Source organism: Piliocolobus tephrosceles, chromosome 6 (assembly GCF_002776525.5).
Source record: "Piliocolobus tephrosceles isolate RC106 chromosome 6, ASM277652v3, whole genome shotgun sequence".
Classification (NCBI taxonomy): domain Eukaryota; kingdom Metazoa; phylum Chordata; class Mammalia; order Primates; family Cercopithecidae; genus Piliocolobus; species Piliocolobus tephrosceles.
In genome coordinates, this window is record NC_045439.1 from 795708 (window position 1) to 813645 (window position 17938).

The 17938-nt window shown below is 56.0% G+C and overlaps 1 protein-coding gene across 12 annotated transcripts in view; it reads left to right on the top strand.

Moving 5' to 3' along the window:
• The first annotated feature begins 4755 nt into the window (after positions 1–4755).
• GPR132 (G protein-coupled receptor 132) overlaps positions 4756–17938 on the top strand; it is a 17540-nt gene continuing 4357 nt past the window's right edge. The window contains exons 1-4 of one of the 12 annotated variants that reach the window (XM_023205774.1): positions 4829–4929; positions 13794–13907; positions 14298–14765; positions 14911–15683. In XM_023205774.1, coding sequence (XP_023061542.1) covers positions 15650–15683 — 34 coding nt within the window. In that variant the 5' untranslated portion in view covers positions 4829–4929; positions 13794–13907; positions 14298–14765; positions 14911–15649. Of the gene's footprint in view, positions 4930–12673; positions 13131–13402; positions 14766–14910; positions 15684–17938 lie in introns of those variants that run through there. The other 11 variants (XM_023205775.1, XM_023205777.1, XM_023205776.1 and 8 more) reach the window with 11 other exon arrangements.

The window sequence follows — 17938 nt, forward strand, 5'->3', positions numbered from 1 at the left end:
TTTGGGGTAGTTGAGTCCCTGGACTTGGCCAGTGGGCACCTTGCTCAGCTGCCAGGGACCTGCCCTTGCTAGGTGGAAGAAAGCTGGCATTGGCCGGGCACGGTGGCTCAGCCTGTAATCCCAGCATTTTGGGAGGCTGAGGTGGGCGGATCACGAGGTCGGGAGATCGAGACCATCCTGGCTAACACGGTGAAACCCCATCTCTACTAAAAATACAAAAAATTAGCCAGGCGTGGCAGCGGGTGCCTGTAGTCCCAGCTACTTGGGAGGCTGAGGCAGGAGAGCGGAGTGAATCCGGGAAGCAGAGCTTGCGTTGAGCAGAGATCGCTCCACTGCACTCCAGTCTGGGCGACAGAGCGAGACTCTATCTCAAAAAAAAAAAAAAAAAAAAGGAAGAAAGAAAGAAAAGAAAAGCTGGCATTGCAGCACATGTCCCCAATTCCGCGCCCCCTTCCTGCTCAGAACAGCACCCAGAATCAGCTGGTGCAGCGACATCAAAGACTGCGTTTCCCAGCCTCCCCTGCCGCCAGGTGTGATCACAAGACTGCACTGGGCCCAGGAAGGAGGGAAGATGGAGCAGGTGAACCGGGTGGGAATTCTGGGAAGTCTCCACACAGGAGACGGGTTGTGTCCTGCTCTCCTTTGCTTCTGCCTCATTCCTGGAACACAGATGTGAAAGCTGGAGCTCAAGTTGCCACCTGGGACCATGAGGTAAGGCTGGGGGCTTCCCGTGGTTGTGAGGCTGTTGTGCCAGCCCTGAGAAAAAGGAAACCCTGTGGATTAGGTGGGTTAGGCAGAGTCGCCTGGGGTTTCTGGGGCCACAGGCAGCCTGTCCTGGGCCTCACTAGGACACACTATGACTGTTGAAACCATGACTCATGATGCACACTGGGGGCATGCCCTGGTCAAAGGAACAGGCGTTGGCAACAAGGAGTTTCAGAATTATCCAGTTCTTGGGTTGACACTTCTCAAAAGCCCCTATCTTCCCCTGCCTCTTCTGTCTCAGGGAGGCCCTCTTCAAAACTTCCCTAAAAATCCCTTCCCTGGCTTAAACCTGGGGCCTCTCGCCTTCTCACCAGAGCAGCAGTCCCCCCACAGAAACCCCAGGACACTTCTGCCTTTCCTCTTCCCGCTTGGCCTGTCATCTGGTCCGCACCCCCGGCTTGCATCACCAACACCCAGGGGTGGGAGAGGCCAGGACGGAGCCCTCCTCCAAGGGAGTGAGCAAGGAGTCAGAAAAGGCCAGGAAGAATTCTTCTGAGGGATGGAGTCACCATCCGAGCAGCGGGGTCCGGTGAGGCGTGAATACACAGACACGCCTGATGCAGGGGGGCTCCGTGACTGGAAACTGACACACGGGATTTGCCCTAGAATCGTCAGCACAGAGGCAGAGGGAGTGACTTGTCAAATCTGGGACACTTTGAGCATCATCAAGAACAATGACTAGGGGCCAGGCATTGTCCCAGCACTTCGGGAGGCTGAGGCGGGTGGATCACCTGAGGTCAGGAGTTCAAGACCAGCCTGGCCAACATGGTGAAACCCCGTCTGTACTAAAAATACAAAACTTAGCTGGAGGTGGTGGTGTGTGCATGTAATCCCAGCTACGTGGGAAGCTGAGGCAAGAGAATCGCTTGAACCTGGCAGGCAGAGGTTGCAGTGAGCTGAGATTGCGCCACTGCACTCCAGCCTGGGCGACAAGAGCGAAACTCTACAACTCCTCATCCTCCAGAGAAGCCCGGGTGTCCTCCAGTGCGTGGCTGAGGCCAGCCAACGTCTCAGGGCTCGGGGAAGTCCCTGCCGTGACCCTTCCAGTCCACACTGCACTCTGGTGTTTGCTTGGCCTTCTAATGTGCCCCTAGACTGAGAGTGACTTGAAGCGGGGCATGTGGCGGGGCCCCCTGGCCCGATGCCAGTGTGGCCCATGGAACACGCTTCATAAATCTAAAGGAGCCACCGGGCGTTGGAGCGGGAGGGGTCTGCCTGTGCCAGGCCTGGCTCCCAATCCCAGGTCCACATCCTGAGGGCCACCGCATGGTCACCACCCCCAGTGCCTGAGCCTTCCCTAGGGCCGTCCTCCTTAGGATCTGGCATCTGCCCGCCATACCTGTTGTCCTGGGAAGCTGGGAGGCCTGGGGCCCCCACTCTCAAAGCCTAGCCTTCCGGCCACTGTCTCTCTGCAGTTACAGAGCAACGACCCCACCCCCACCCCCACTACCGTCACCAGAGGAGCAGCCCCGCAGGCCCACACAGTGTGGTCACACCTGGCTTGGGAGACAGCCGCACCCCACATGCAAGGTAGCCCTTGGGAACTTCTGCTCCACACCCGCCAGGTGGGGAAGGCCAGAGCTGGCTGTTCAGGGTGTTTAGTGCCAGACAAAAGCAAGGCCCTGTGGCTGCCCGGGAGGTGGAGCAGGCCACACTGGCCCCATGCACAGGGGCTCTTCGGGTCCCTCGTCCCATCCTCCCAGCTCTTTCCAACTTTGCCCCCTGGACATTTCTTGCTCTGACCCTCCCCTCCCTTATTCCTGGCCTTGTCTCCCCTGGGCTCAGGCCGTCCCAGACTGACTGGACAAGTTAGCAAATCACCAGCTTTGGCTTCTGGAAGGTCCAGATGGGCCAGGAGAAAGGCTGGTGAACCCACTGGACAGCAGGGCGGTTTCTGATGCACACCTCAGGATGTGAAGTTGCGCCCCGTGTCTGCAGCTTGGACCTCACCACTGCTGTGTCTGGGCCGCAGGGAGCTGTTCTGGTGCGTGACTCAGCCGTGGGCTGCTCTGGTGACTTCCTGTCTGAAACCTGCTCTCCTGTTGGTGAGGAGTTCTCTGGGTATGAATTGCTTTGCCATGGTCAGGGCAGGAAACCTGTCTGAAACCTGCTCTCCTGTTGGTGAGGAGTTCTCTGGGTATGAATTGCTTTGCCATGGTCAGGGCAGGAAGAGCCAGCTCCCTGACGGGCTTCTCAGAGACAACACCCCAGGTGCTGCACGGCCCGGGGCAGCCCCCACTGGTCCTGGAGGCCTGGTAGGAAGAAGCAGGGCTGGTCCACACCCCTATGCTCCTGCCTGTCCTCCACCCCAGCCTGGCTTCTCCACTTGGCAGGGGCAGGGGAGCTGGTACACAGCTGCCAACCCCCCAGCTCATGCCCACAGCTCCTGCCACCCAAGAGGCCCAACTTTCCTTACCCAGAACCCAGTAAAGGACCCAAGGAGAGGATTCTGCTGACCTCACTTGAATCAGCTATTTCCGGACTGCCTGGCAAAGGCCAGAAGGCATGGAGGGTGACAATGGCCTGAGCTAGGCCCGGGTGCCACTCCTGGACCCCTCAGCTGGGGGTACAGAGGAGCCCCGGTGAACATGACAGACCACCCAGTGGGGCGCAGGAGGAGGCAGGTCCCAGGGAGCTGCTGGGGCCACCGACAGGAACCCACAGCTATCCCTGGCCATCACCCCCGCTGGCCTGATGTGGGCTCTGCCTATTGCTGCTCCGAGGGTGGGGCTGCCCTGGCCCAAAGACCCGGGAGGCCAGTGACCCCATGAGCAGCAGCGTGCGGAGGCATGTGTTTGCGCCAGATCCCCTAGAGGATCACAGACCCCTGGGCAAGTGTTTCTGGAAAGCCAAGGTAGAACCTGCCCTGAGACCTGCGCCTCCCCGCCAGGGCAGTGGCAAAGCCCAGCTTTCCGGGGATTCCACTGCCACCCACACAAAACCCTCTGAAATCGCTGTTCAGAGGCAGCCTCCAGCCACGCGGCCCTGCAGCAGGGGGCAGCTGTGATCCACGTGTCTGGCGGAAAGTGCAGACGGGGGGCCCAGCCTCCACCGGGCTCTCCTGGCGGTGGGCACACCCACCCAGGACGGTGGCTGTCTTGACTCAATGACCGTCCCTGCTGCAGTGCTGGGCAGTGTCGCTTGGAGACATTTGTGGTCCCCAGCTGTTTCCCCCAGCCCAGCCCTGTCCCCTCTGCTGAAAGAGCCTGGTTTGGATGGAGCTTGGCAGGCTCGGGAGTGGGCACCTGGTGGGGGGGTCTGTGCCCTGAAACCCAGAAGCAGCTTGGAGGTGAGTGGGGTTGTGGGTGCTGTCCACGGCCAGCTGGCGTTTTCTAAGGAAACCGGGCCCACCAGGGCCGGGAGCCCCCCAGTGAGGGGGCTGTCTCAGGCCGCTCTGCCTGCCCACCCTGCAGTTCCCACAGGGCCCCTCACAGAGAACCCCCCCGCAGCGCCCCTGGGCCAGGCCAGGCCAGGTTCTGGATGCAGGAGGGGTTGAGGTAGGGCTGGGGGAGGAATGTGGAGTGTGCAGTCGGCTCTTCTTCCCACATGGCCCTGCCCCAGGAGGGGAGGCGGGGAGATGAGGGTGCTTGTGTGCAGTGACTGTGCTGAGCCTTCCAGGACATGCAGGTGCCATCCTGGTCCCGGGGCTGCAGTGGGCACACTTGGCCTCTCCACTCCTGGCACCCCGGACAGGGACTACTGGGAGGACACAGCCTCTGGAAAGTCACCCTGCTCCGTGCTTGCCTGGCCCGAGCTGGCGACACCAGACCTGAGCTGCAGAGGAGCTGGATTTTGTCTTTCCAGGGCCCCTCCCTGCCACGTGTCCTGCCTTGCTTGTCTGGGGACACACGGACAGCCGCCGTGCCGCGCCAGGCCCTAGCCCCTGCCTGGGAGCTCCTGAGTGAGTGGAGCCTGGCTCTGGTGCTGTTATTGCCAACAGAGGTAAGTCTGGGGTTTCCTGCCACTCCCACCCGCAGGAAGATGACGAGACCACACTGTCATCACCAGTGAGATACCCCAGCCCGGGTTGGCTAACCCCAAGCCCAGCCCTGTTTGTGGTTAGGGGAGTTCTACAGAGAACATAATTGGATCCCTGCTACTTCCTGAAACCTCAGCTAGGACTGCAGGGAGGGGTGGAGGCCAGCCGCACAGGTGGGGCCCTGGGTAAGTAGCGGGGCTCTGTGCATTGGGGAGTGGGCCTGGGGGCTCAGGCCCTGGGATGGGGCTGGGGGCTGGGAGCTGGAGGGGGGCAGAGGGGGATCTGAAGGCAAAGGTTGGTAAAAATGGAGGCTTTGTTGAGGGTTCTTAATCTGGGGTCCCTCCCAAGAGATAACCCAGGACCCTCAGTGACCACAGATGTGATGGGGGTAGAGGATTTGGGGGAGAGGGACAATAGCTTCCATTGTACCTTTGTCACCGCCACCTTCCTGGAGACTTTCTTCTGGAAAAGGCTTCCCTGGCTACTGGGCCAGATGGTGGTGAGTCAGGGGCTGGACTTGTCCCTGGAATCTCTCCTCGGCCACTTGCTTCTGTGATTGGTGGGGGGCACTGAAGGGCCAGGCTTCTCTCTGTGGGGCCTGTGCTGCTTGTGGGGTTACACAGAGGGAGAAGCAGGACAGTGGGGGCTGTGCTGGGGTGAGTGGCAGTTGGCCCAGTCACGTGACAAGATCCTGGGTCTGGGCAGGTCACCGGCCTCTGGATTGGTATCCGGCACACCGGGTACAACAGGGGGGCCATACATTCTGTCAAGTGCATGACATGGGTCTGCACCACTGCAAGGGGCTGGGACTGACGGCTGAAGACTGGCCAGTTGGGCTGAGCACAAAATGATGTTTCAGAAGATTGGCCAGGCCTAGGTGGGAGGGCAGAGGCTCCTGGAAGGAGTTGAGGATAGGGGCTGGGCACAGGGGCTCACACCTGTAATCCCAGCATTTTGGGAGGCCGAGGCAGGCGGACTACCTGAGGTCAGGAGTTCGAGACCAGCCTGGCCAAAATGGAGAAACCCCGTTTCTACTAAAAATAAAAAAATTAGCCAGGTGTGGTTGCACACACCTGGAATCCCAGCTACTCAGGAGGCTGGGGCAGGAGAATTGCTTGAGCTGTGGAGACGGAGGTTGCAGTGAGCCAAGATCGTGCCATTGCACTCCTACCTGGGTGACAGAACAAGACTCGTCTCAAAAAAAAAAAAAAAAAAAAAAAAGGAAGAAAAAAAAGATAAGAATAGGGATAGGATGAGATGAGATGGGATAAGATAAGAACTCAGAATGCCTGAAAGACTTCCTCACCAGCAGTCAAATAAACGCAAATGTGTCTCTGAAAGATACATTAAAAAAAATCTATCAAACTGAGGCCAGGCACGGTGGCTCACGCTTGTAATCCCAGCACTTTGGGAGGCCAAGGTGGGCGGATCATTTGAGGTCAGGAGTTCGAGACCAGCCTGACCAACATGGTGAAATCCCGTCTCTACTAAAAATACAAAAATTAGCTGGGCGTGGTGACACACGTCTGTAATCCCAGCTACTTGGGAGGCTGAGGCGGGAGAATTTGAACCCGGGAGGCGGAGCTTGCAGTGAGCCAAGATTGGGCCATTGCACTCCAGCCTGGGCAACAAGAGCAAACCTCCGTCTCAAAAAAAGAGAATCTGTCAAATTGGGAAAAATAAGAAAGTTGACTCTGTGATTTGGACGGGCGTGGTGGAGCCGGTGACTCAACATTTCCCTCCCTAGGGTTTGTCTCAAATGTGACGGCAGAAACGAGGTCACAGTGAAAGACGGAAATGGCTAGAAATGGCCAGCAACCCTGAAACAGCTTAGAAATTACAGGCAATCCAGCCGGGTGCAGTGGCTCACGCCTGTAATCCCAGCACTTTGGTAGGCTGAGGCGGGTGGATCACGTGAGGTCAGGAGTTCAAGACCAGCCTAACCAATATGGTGAAACCCCGTCTTTACTAAAAATATAAAATTAGCCCGGCACGGTGGCACATGCCTGTAATCCCAGCTACTTGGGAGGCTGAGACAGGAGAATCACTTGAACCCAGGAGGCGGAGGTTGCGGTGAGCTGAGATCGTGCCATTGCACTCCAGCCTGGGAAACGAGAGTGAAACTCCATCTCAAAAAAAAAGAAAGAAAGAAAGAAAGAAATGGTAATCCACAAGACAGACCTCAGCAGCCTGAGGAGCTGTTTTTGGCACACAGGGTGGAATGAGGAACTGCTCCCTGCACATGGCAGGGGTCCTTCTCTGTCCTTTTGTGTCTGTCTGAAAAGTTTCATAATAAAAAGTTACAAAATAGGCCGGGCGTGTGGTGGCTCATGCCTGTAATCCCAGCACTTTGGGAGGCCGAGGGGGACGGATCAGCTGAGGTCAGGAGTTCAAGACCATCCTGACCAATATGGTGAAACCCTGTCTCTATTAAAAATACAAAAAATTAGCCAGGCGTGGTGGCGGGCACCTGTAATCCCAGCTACTCGGGAGGCTGAGGCAGGAGAATCACTTGAACTTGGGAGGCGGAGGTTACAGTGAGCCGAGATCGCGCCATTGCACTCCAGCCTGGGCAATGAGAGCGAAACTCCACCTCAAAAAAAAGAAAAAATGTTAAAAAATAGATTTTAAAAGACTGGAGGAGCACAGCCACTGCAGGCCAGAGAGCTCCAGGGACAGTGGCTGGGTGAGGTCACGCTAGATCCTGTTATTGGAATGTCCATCCCAGCAGCATGTGGCGCTTCTCTAATCTGGAAAATTGATTCATTGGCCGGGTGTGGTGGCTCACGCCTGTAATCCCAGCACTTTGGGAGGCTGAGGTGGGCGGATTTCTTGAGCCCAGGAGTTCGAGACCAGCCTGGGCAACATAGCGAAACCAGGTCTCTACGAATAAAAATACAAACATTAACTGGGCGTGGTAGCAGGTGCCTGTAGATTAACTGGGCGTGGTAGCAGGTGCCTGTAGTCCCAGTTACTCAGAAGGGAGGATGATTTGAGCCCAGGAGGTGGAGGTTTCGCTGAGCAGAGATTTTGCCACTATACTCCAGCCTGGATGAGGGAGTGAGACCTTTTCTCCAAAATAAATAAATAAATAAAGAGAGAGAGAGAGAGGGAGAAGGTGAGGGAGAGAGAGAGAACAATTTTAATAGTAGTTAAAGAAAAAAAAGCTGGGCGTGGTGGCTCATACCTGTAATCCCAGCACTTTGGGAGGCTGAGGCAGGAGGATCATTTGAGCCCAGGAGTTCGAGACCTGCCTAGGCAACATAGCGAAACCCCATTTCTATTAAAAATACAAAAAAATTAGCTGAACATGGTGGTGCGCCTGTAGTCCCAGCCACTCAGGAGGCTGAGGTGGGAGAATTGCTTGAACCTGAGAGGTAGAGGCTTCAGTGAGCCAAGATCATGCCACTTTACTCCAGCCTGGGTGGCAGAGCAAGACTCCATTTCAAAAAAAGAAGAAAAGAAAAGACAAGGCAAAAGAAAAAAAGAAAGAACGAACATGGGTTCACGGAAGAAGCACAGAAAGTGCGAGGCAGAGCAGCCTCGGAGCCCGCACACTGGGAGCAGGAGACAGGCAGGTTGGACACTGGAGAGAGAAGTCCAGGGAGCAGTGGAGGGCTGGCCTCAGTGGGCTGCCAAGGTGTGGCTTGAAGATGGAGCTGAACAGGGACACATTTGCCCAGCATGGAGGCTGGGAGATGAGGGGCTTGGTCATTTGCTGAGGGGAGGTGGAGGCAGGGGCCCAGGGCCAGCAGGGGTGAGAGATGCAGCTGGAGCTCAGGGGTGGGTGGACCGGAGTGTCAGGCTGACCTGGGCCCACCCACACTGTGGCCTTGTGGCTGGAGTCATCTGAGGGACCTCACCATGGCCATCATTCTGGCCATGCTGCTCTGAATCCAGGTGGAGTTGGATGGTGATAAGGGGGCTTCAGCCCGTCACAGTCCCTCAGAGCAGACCAAAAACAGAGTTCCCCAGAGTCCACCAGGCCAGGCTGGCATTGCTGGTGCTATGAGCATGGTGGGCTGTCCCCTACCCGAGCCTCCGGCGGGCGGGGGGCATCTTGCTGCCATTTCAGGAGTGAAAGTCTGCACTGGGCGCCTTTCCCACAGGGCTTGGTCGCTCCCACCCATCCCACAGCTGAGAGGAGCCCCCCGGTGGGCCAGACAGCTGGGGCGATGAGAGGAAGGGCGGTCTCCACGCACAGCCCAGGCAGGGCTCCCCTCACCCCGGGAGGGTGGTGCCTGCTTCCTGAGTGGAACAACACAGGGAGCCTCTGCCTGGCCTTGTCCTTCCACTTGAAGACCCAGCCCCAGGGGAAGCTGAGAGAAGACCCAGGCCCCAGTGCACCCTCCCCAGGAAGAGTAGTGCCTGAAATGTGGGCAGCCTGCTGTAACCCATGCCCCTTTCTGTGGAAGAAACAGCCCTGGCCCCGGGCCGGGACAGACCACTACACTGCAGCTGGCGGGTGGGGCCCCTGGGCTGGCTGGAGAGAGGGCCCTGAGCCCCTATCCTGAGCTCACTCACCTCGAGGGGAGGCAGAGGCTCCCCGAGGCAGTAGGAGTAGCAGGTGCGGCAGACTGATGGTGAGCAGGTGCTGGCGGGATCCCGGACCCTGGTCCAGGGAGGCCCTCAGAAGAGGCCGGCGGGCTGCCTGAGGCCGTGGACCTGTCCGGCAGGGAATGCCAGACGAAGCTTGAATGTGTTCTGAGAAGCGACGGGCTGGTGCAGGGCTCCCCTGACGCCCAAGCCGGGTTGGCCGTGCATGGTGAGGAGCTGGACCTCGGTGCAGGCGAGTTGGGACGTCCCAGTGGGCCCAGCTCTCTGGCCGCCCTGCCTGCGGTGTTCCCACCAGGCCTCCTGCTGGGCCCCCTGACTCTTTCCAGGCATCCTCGCCAGGCTGTCGGTGCCCAAAGGTCAGGCACGTGGCGGGATCTGGACATCAGCAGCTCGAGCCACATGGGCCACACGGGACCAGTTGGATGGGAAGGTGGCTCCGGCTCCTGCCCCTGGCTAGTCTCTGCTCTCCACATACAGGCCTGGAGCCCAGAGGGCCTCTCTGTGAAAGCCTCCACCTGGGGCTGGGCCCGGAGGGGAGCGTGCATTTTCACTTCAGCTGCCACTTCCTTTGGTTTTGCAGAAGGGCTTGCAGCCCTCTGCCCCAGGGTTGCTGGCTGGAGTCGGGGTGACTGGGCAGCACAGCCCTGGACCAGCAAGAGCTCATCCTCCCAGGTTTGGGAGGGTTTCCAGAACCCTTGGTCCAGTTAAAGTGAAGGAGGCAGACTCCCCGGGAGCCCCTTCCTGGGCGGCTCAGTCATTCCAATGGGGTCCAGGGGCCTCAGGCAGCAGCTCTGTTGCTCACTCCAGCTCATTTGACAGGAGAGGTCCCTGTCTCGTGTTATTCAGAATTTGAAAGGTGGGGAGGGGGTGGCTGCAGAATCGGAGCAGACACCAGTGAGCAAAAGTATGCGGGCTTCTAGGGCCCCTGAAGCAGGGCTTGGCAGCTGAGGAGGGAAGCCAGGCCCGCTGTGAGGCCACACCCCTGGGGCTCAGAAGGAACTGGACTGGTCGCAGGTGGCTCTGGTGTGTCCCCAGCCCACTCGGCCCCCCTGCCTGGCTGGGGGTCTGCCTTCCTTGGCCCTTCTGGTTCCACTCACTGCTTCCTCACCTACTGACTCCCTCTGTTTTGGGCATGGCCAGAGAGCCCTGCATCTCTTGCTGGACCTCGGAGCTGGGCGCAGCAGCCAGACGACAGGGCCACACAGATCTTAGCAGAGCAGCAGCCAGGAGGGCAGCGTCCAGCACACAGGCACCCGAGGGAGAGTCTGAAGACCCTCAGCGCTGCCCCACCATTTCCACTCAGGGGGCTGGCCCGAGATGCAGGGAGGAGTGCATACTTATTCCAGCCACTGGGAGGGTGGGGGCAGAATGGGTAGCCCAGGAACACCTCCAGCCCACACCACCCACCGCCAAGGGGGCGTCACTTTGGAGATGGCTTTTCTTGATTCTTTCTTGACTCAATGTCTCATTTTTTAATGTGTTTTCAAGGTATTGCTTTAAAATTCTCCATAAGTTAACGAGCTTCCTGTAATCGTGGCTTCCTGTTTTTCCAGTTGTTAAAAAACGACGAGACAAGTCTCAATCATTTTAGGAGTTTTATTTGCTAAAGTTGAGGACACGCATCCGTGACACAGCCTCAGGAAGTCCTGATGACATGCCCAGGGTGGTTGGGCACAGCCTGGTTTCATGCATTTTAGGGAGACAAGAGACATCAGTCAATATATGTGAGACGTACATTGGTTCCTTCCAGAAAGGTGGGGACAACTCGAAGCAGGGAGGGGGCTTCCCAACTATCTGTCTCTCACCTACCTGTGGGTAGGTCACAGGTAGGTGGGACACAAATGGTTGCATTATTTTCAGTTTCTGATAAGTCTTTCCAAAGGAGGCCATCAGAATATGCATCTGTCTCAGTGAGCAGAGGAATGACTTTGAATAGAACGGAAGGCAGATTGGCCCTGAGCAGTTCCCAGCTTGAAGGGCCCAAGATACTTTTCTTTAACAGAAATATACTTGAAAGGGCAGCTGGGGATGTCAACACACAGGCAGCCCTACCTGCTGGCCCAGAGCCCTTGGTGTGGGTGTGCCCGGTTTCTGCCTCACTTTCGAGGAGCTTCCAGAGAATTCTTGCAAGAGCCACGTGGGACGGGTGGGAAGAGCAAATGGCTCCAGGGAGTGCCTCTGGCCAGCCTCTCAACATACAAGCCTCAGGCCCAAAGGGGCCTTGCTGTGTAGGGGCTCTGCCTATAGCTGGGGCCCGGCCCTGCCCTTTGAGGGGAGTGTGTCCCAGGGGACTGACTGCACCTGCTGGCTTCCCATGAGGGTCTCGGCTGACAGAGGGCAGTACCAGGCAGCATGGGGTGGGGGTTGGGCCTGGCACTAGGCAGGCAGGATTGGAGTTCGTGAGGCAGCTGCCAGGCTCAGCCTCCATCCCTGCACTGCAGGGCCTGGAAACAGCAGAGTGAGACCCTCAGGCTTTGCAGGGCTTTGGGAGAGGCATAAACACCACCTGAGAATGGGTTCAAGGCACTCTCCTCCCTGCAAACCCTCTTTGGCTGGTCAGGGTGGTGCCTGTTTTAGAGGCACCTCAGGTTAGGGAAGGAAGCAGAGGGACAGGCCCCCTGGGTGCCCTGCACCATCCCCCTGCATGCCCTGAGCCATCTGCTGCCCGCCCGCCATGCCTCCCTCCTCCGGGCCCCTCATGCCGTGGGTGACACAGCTTCCAGGCCATGTGCACGTCACACCTCGGGTAGCCAGGAAAAATTCCTAGAAGCGGTTTATCCAGGTCAAAGTGAAGCACATTTAAGATTTTTGGAAACATGTTGCAAAATTTTGCTGCAAGCCAATTCATACATCCATCAGTCCTGTGTAAGGATACCACTGCCTACTCTCAAACACTATGAGTTTAAAAGTTATTTTTGCCAACATGATAGGCCAAAAAGATTTTAAAAGGCATTTTTATTGGCCAGGCGCGGTGGCTTAAGCCTGTAATCCCAGCACTTTGGGAGGCCGAGGCGGGCGGATCACAAGGTCAGGAGATCGAGACCATCCTGGCTAACACGGTGAAACCCCATCTCTAATAGAAAATACAAAAAACTAGCCAGGCGAGGTGGCGGCGCCTGTAGTCCCAGCTACTCAGGAGGCTGAGGCAGGAGAATGGCGTGAACCTGGGAGGCGGAGCTTGCAGTGAGCTGAGATCTGGCCCCTGCACTCCAGCCTGGGTGACAGAGCGGGACTCCGTCTCAAAAAAAAAAAAAAAAAAAGATTTTAAAAGGCTGTCTTTCAGATATTCATGTTTGCATTTCTTTGATTAGAAGTGGAGTTGAACATTTTTCAGATTTTAGGAGCTTTTTTCTTTTTGGGACGAGGTCTCTCTCTGTAGCCCAGGCTGGAGTGCAGCAACGCAATCACAGCTCACGGCACGCCTACCTCCTGGGCTCAAGCGATCCTCCCACCTCAGCCTCCTGAGTAGCTGGGACTAGACGTGTGCACCATCATACCTGCTGATATTTTTGTAGGTATGGGATGTTACTATATTGCCCAGGCTGGTCTTGAACTCCTGGATTCCAGCAATCCTCCCACCTCAGCCTCTCAGAGTGCTGGGATTTACAGGCATGAGTTACCACACCGGGCCTTTAGGGGCTATTTTTATGTCTTCTGTGACAGCTCATCAACTTTCTTTTCTCTCCCAGCTTTATAAAGGTATAATTGACAAGCAACAACAGTACATAGGCCGGGTGTGGTGGCTCACACCTGTAATCCCAGCACTTTGGGAGGCCGAGGTGGGTGGATCATTTGAGGTCAGGAGTTGGAGACCAGGCTGCCCAACAGGGTGAGACCCTCCTCTCTACTAAAAATACAAAACCTAGCTGGGCATGGTGGCGCGTGCATGTAATCCCAGCTACTTGGGAGGCTGAGACAGGAGAATCGCTTGAACCCAGGAGACAGGTTGCAGTGAGCTGAGATCATGCCATTGCACTCCAGCCTGAGCCACAGAGTGTGACTCTGTCTCAACAAAAATACAAAAATTAGCTGGGTATGGTGGCGGGCGACTGTAGTCCCAGCTACTCAGGAGGCTGCGGCAGGAGAATAGTTTGAACCCGGGAGGCAGAGGTTGCAGTGAGCCGAGATTGTGCCACCGCACTCCAGCCTGCATGACAGAGCAAGACTCCATCTCAAAAAAAAAAAAAAAAAGAATCGTACGTAGTCGCAGTGCCTGATGTGGTGTTTTGATGCCTGTTGGCGTGGAACCTGGCTTGTATTTATCCTGTGGGATGCAACGGCAGATCCTTAACATTTAAAACACACCTGCACGCTGTGCACATGTTCCCTAGAACTTAAAGTATAATAAATAAATACATAATAAAAACATAAACACATACAAATCAACGGGCACTTAGTAAATTAGTAAATACTCACTAGCCATTTCGTCAATGGGTTAACTTGTCATTTAATCTGATTTCCCTAAAGCAATTTCAACCTACTCTTTCTCCAGGTCGTTTTAAACTCTCAGAGTGAACGTCTTGATAGGACCGACAAGACGCATGACATGTACTTAGAAAGCTTATCTTAGAGCCACACTGAGATTGGAACCTACAAAATATGCCAGGTGAGAGAGCCTTCTCCAGCTTTGAACATGTAAGAGGAACATGTAAGAGAATTTTTCTATGAAGCATGTTGTCTCATAATTCAAAAATTAACACAAAAAATAGATTATCGAGATAACAATTAGCTCAACAATAATAAATCTAGAGGTGCTACATGGAGAAATGAAGGGCTGATTTCGTAATTCTTTTGTGAAGTTCTGGGAAGCCAGGAATGGGAATGAGGGCGTAGTTGGTGGCTCCGGGGAGGGCGACGGCGACGCAGTACTGAGTCAGGGGGCTGTTCCACAGGTCCCAGGGGAGCCCTGCATGGTCCAGGCCATGAGGAGCTGACCACCAACTCCCCCCTTTTCATGCGTCTCCTGGTGTTGTTGCCCCTACTTCTGACCTGCCAGGAAGGCTGTCTTCCCAGGAGGTCACTTGTGGCAGGAGGCGGGGGAGTGAGGGACATCCTCCTCACCAGATGGGCACAGAGCCACAGACACCACGGACCTGGTTTCCAGAGGTGAAGGTCCCAAGGCGGTGTGAGACCTGGAGCCGGGGGTGTGGGACTGAGGGACACTGAGGCCCTGCCTGAGACCACACGGGCGAGACAGTGTGTGGGCAGGGGAGCCGTCGGAAGTCGGGGAGGGGCCAGACCAGAGCGGCTCTGTGCAGGCTGAAGCTGGAGCAGCCCCTCTGGCCACCGGGGTCTTGCCTGCGTCTCCCCTTGTGTTTTGGATTCTGGCTCTGCCTCCCAGGGCATGTGATTGTCATGAAAGAGACGGGCTGTGTCGGGGCGGAAACTGCCTCTGAGCTCAGGACTCGCACAGCAAGGCTGGGGCGCTGGTTTGATGGGAAAAGAGCCCTCTGGGTGAAGAACGGTGAGTGCAAACACAGGTGTTGGGCCTCCCACCTGAGAACTGCCTTCACTGCCCCCCCGCCGCCCACCACAGCCCTGTCTTGGGCGAAGTGGTGACCACTGGGTATCAGACAGCCCAGTCATACCCACTCTCTCCCTCTGCCCAGGGAGGAAGGTGAGCAAGGGGCACGACACTCACACCCGGAGAAACCCAACAAGCGCAGCGAGGCTGTGGGGAGACCGGAGCCCTGCACACTGCCGGCGAAGGTGGGCCAGCGTGGCCACCGTGGAGAACAGTGCGAAGACGCCCCAGAAGATGAGACGGAACTGCCATGAGATCCAGCAATGCCAACTGTGGGTCTGACCCAGGAGAACGGAAAGCAGGGATGTGAACAGACCTCCTCGTGTTCTTAACACCGTTATTCTCAGCAGCCCAGCTAAGGCTCAGAGGCAGCCGAGCGTCTGTCAGTGGAGTCGTGGATGAGCAGAACACAGCACACGCCACATTTGGAGGACTGTTCACAATGGAAGGCACAATGGAATATATATATATATATATATATATATAATTTTTTGGTTTTTTTGGTGAAACCCTGGAGGACACACTGAATACAATGGAACACCGTCCTGCCTTTGCAAGGAAGGGAAATCCTGGCACACGCTGCCACAGGAGGGAGTTTGAGGACATCGTGGCGAGTGGAGACACGGAACGACACACGCTGAGGACACGCACAGATGCCCACCCAGGTGGGGAGGTGACAGGGGAGCCCAGCGCACAGAGACAAAGTGGAATGGAGGCCTGGGGGCTGGGAGCAAATGCGGAGTGAGTGCTTCCTGGGACAGAGTCTCTGGGAAGAGGAGAAGGTTCTGCCGACGGATGTTGGCGATGGTGGCAGAAGAATGTGAATGTGCCCAGTGCTGCTGAAAAACGGTTACAATGGTAAATTCCTTGTTATGTGTATTTTGCCACAATTTTCCACTTTTTCAATTTTTTTTTTCCCTTGAGATTGAGTCTCACTCTGTCACCCAGGCTGGAGTGCAGCGGCACAGTCTCGGCTCACTGCAGCTTCTGCCTCCCAGGTTCAAGGGATTCTCCTGCATCAGCCTCCCAAGTAGCTGCCACCATAGCTGGCTAATCTTTGTATTTTTAGTAGAGATGGGATTTCACCATGTTGGTCAGGCTGGTCTGGAACTCCCTATCGCTGGTGATCCACCTGCCTTGTCCTTCCAAAGAGTTGGCATTAAAGGCATGAACAGCACATGGGGCCAATTTTTTTTTTTTTGAGATGGAGTCTCACTCTGTCGCCCAGGCTGGAGTGCAGTGGTACCATCTCTACCTCCCAGGTTCATGCCATTCTCCTGCCTCAGCCTCCCGAGTAACTGGGACTACAGACAACTGCCACCATGCCTGGCTAACTTTTGTATTTTTAGTAGAGACAAGGTTTCACCAGGTTGGTCAGGCTGGTCTCAAACTCCTGACCTTGGGTGATCTGCCGACCTTGGCGTCCCAAAGTGCTGGGATTACAGGCGTGAGCCACCACGCCCAGCTGAATTTTTTAAATGCACAAAAACAAGTGGCCTGGTGTGGTGGCTCACACCTGTAATCCCAGTACTTTGGGAGGCCAAGGCGGGCAGATCACCTGAGGTCAGGAGTTCGAGACCAACCTGGCCAACCTGGTGAAACCTTGTCTTTACCAAAAATGCAAAAATTAGACAGGCGTGGTGGCGAATGCTTGTAGTCCCAGCTATTCAGGAGGCTGAGGCAGGAGAATCACTTGAACTTGGGAGGCAGAGATTGCAGTAGCAGAGATTGCGCCACTGCTCTCCAGCCTGGGCATCAACGGTGAGAGACTCCATCTCAAAAAAAAAAAAAAAAGCAACACAACGGGGCCTCAGGGCCGACCCTGTTCGGGGTGACTTGCCCCATGGTGCTGGAGGTCAACAGGCCCTCAAGTACAGGAGGGAGGTCAAGGAAACTACAACATCCGCATGTAGAAGGTTCCTGAGGCCAGGGAGCTGGACGGTACCCAGGGACCCCCGACCTCGCGCCAGGGCACAGCTGAAGTTTGCCCCGCCTGGGGCTGCGGCAACCCGAGAAGCGTGGCAACGCTCTGTCCATCCTTCGGGTGCTGAGGCCAGGTCTGTCCGCGGCTTCCTGCTGATCTGGAGGTTCCATGATCTATAGCCACAGAAGGCCCAGAAGCATGAACTCAGCCGGAGTGGGCAGCCAGGACACTGGAGCCGACAGTGCTGGCAGAGCTCTGGGAAGTCGTGCCACTGCACACCCTGCGTGACCTCTAGCAACCCCCTGGCTGGAGAGGAAGTTTCTGACCTCGGAGAGTTGTGTTTGAGGCAGGTTGCTGAGATCACTTTGATCTCCTTTTCTTTTGCCCTCTCCCACATTTAAGGACTTTTTTGATTCCATTGGGCCCACCAGATAGTCCAGAATAATATCTTTATTTTACTGTCAGCTAGTTAGCAATCTTCATTCAATTTGCAACCTTAGTTCCCCTTTGCCATGTAAGCTACCATATCTCCATGTCCCAAGGACGAGGATTCAGACTTCTTTTGGGTGGGGTCTTTATTCTGCCTGCCACCGAGATGAGGAATATCACATGACATAGTAATAAGAAGATCAATCCACCAAGAAGACAGAACCATTTGTGACTCCTATCCCCCAATTAACAATAGCTTCAAATACATAAAGCAAGCATTGAGAGAATACAAGGAGAAGTGGACAAATCCACCACCCCCGCAGGAGCTTTTAATTGTCTTTTTTAGTAATTGATAGTCCATGCAGCCAGAGATGTGGTAAGACTACAGATTAGCCGGGCGCAGTGGCTCACGCCTGTAATCCCAGCACTTTGGGAGGCCAAGGAGGGCAGATAACCTGAGGTCAGGAGTTCAAGACCAGCCTGACCAACATGGAGAAACCCCATCTCGGCTGGGCGCGGTGGCTCAAGCCTGTAATCCCAGCACTTTGGGAGGCTGAGATGGGTGGATCACGAGGTCAGGAGATCAAGACCATCCTGGCTAATACGGTGAAACCCCGTTTCTACTAAAAAATACAAAAAAACTAGCCGGGCGAGGTGGCGGGCGCCTGTAGTCCAAGCTACTCGGGAGGCTGAGGCAGGAGAATGGCGTGAACCCGGGGGGGCGGAGCTTGCAGTGAGCTGAGATCCGGCCACTGCACTC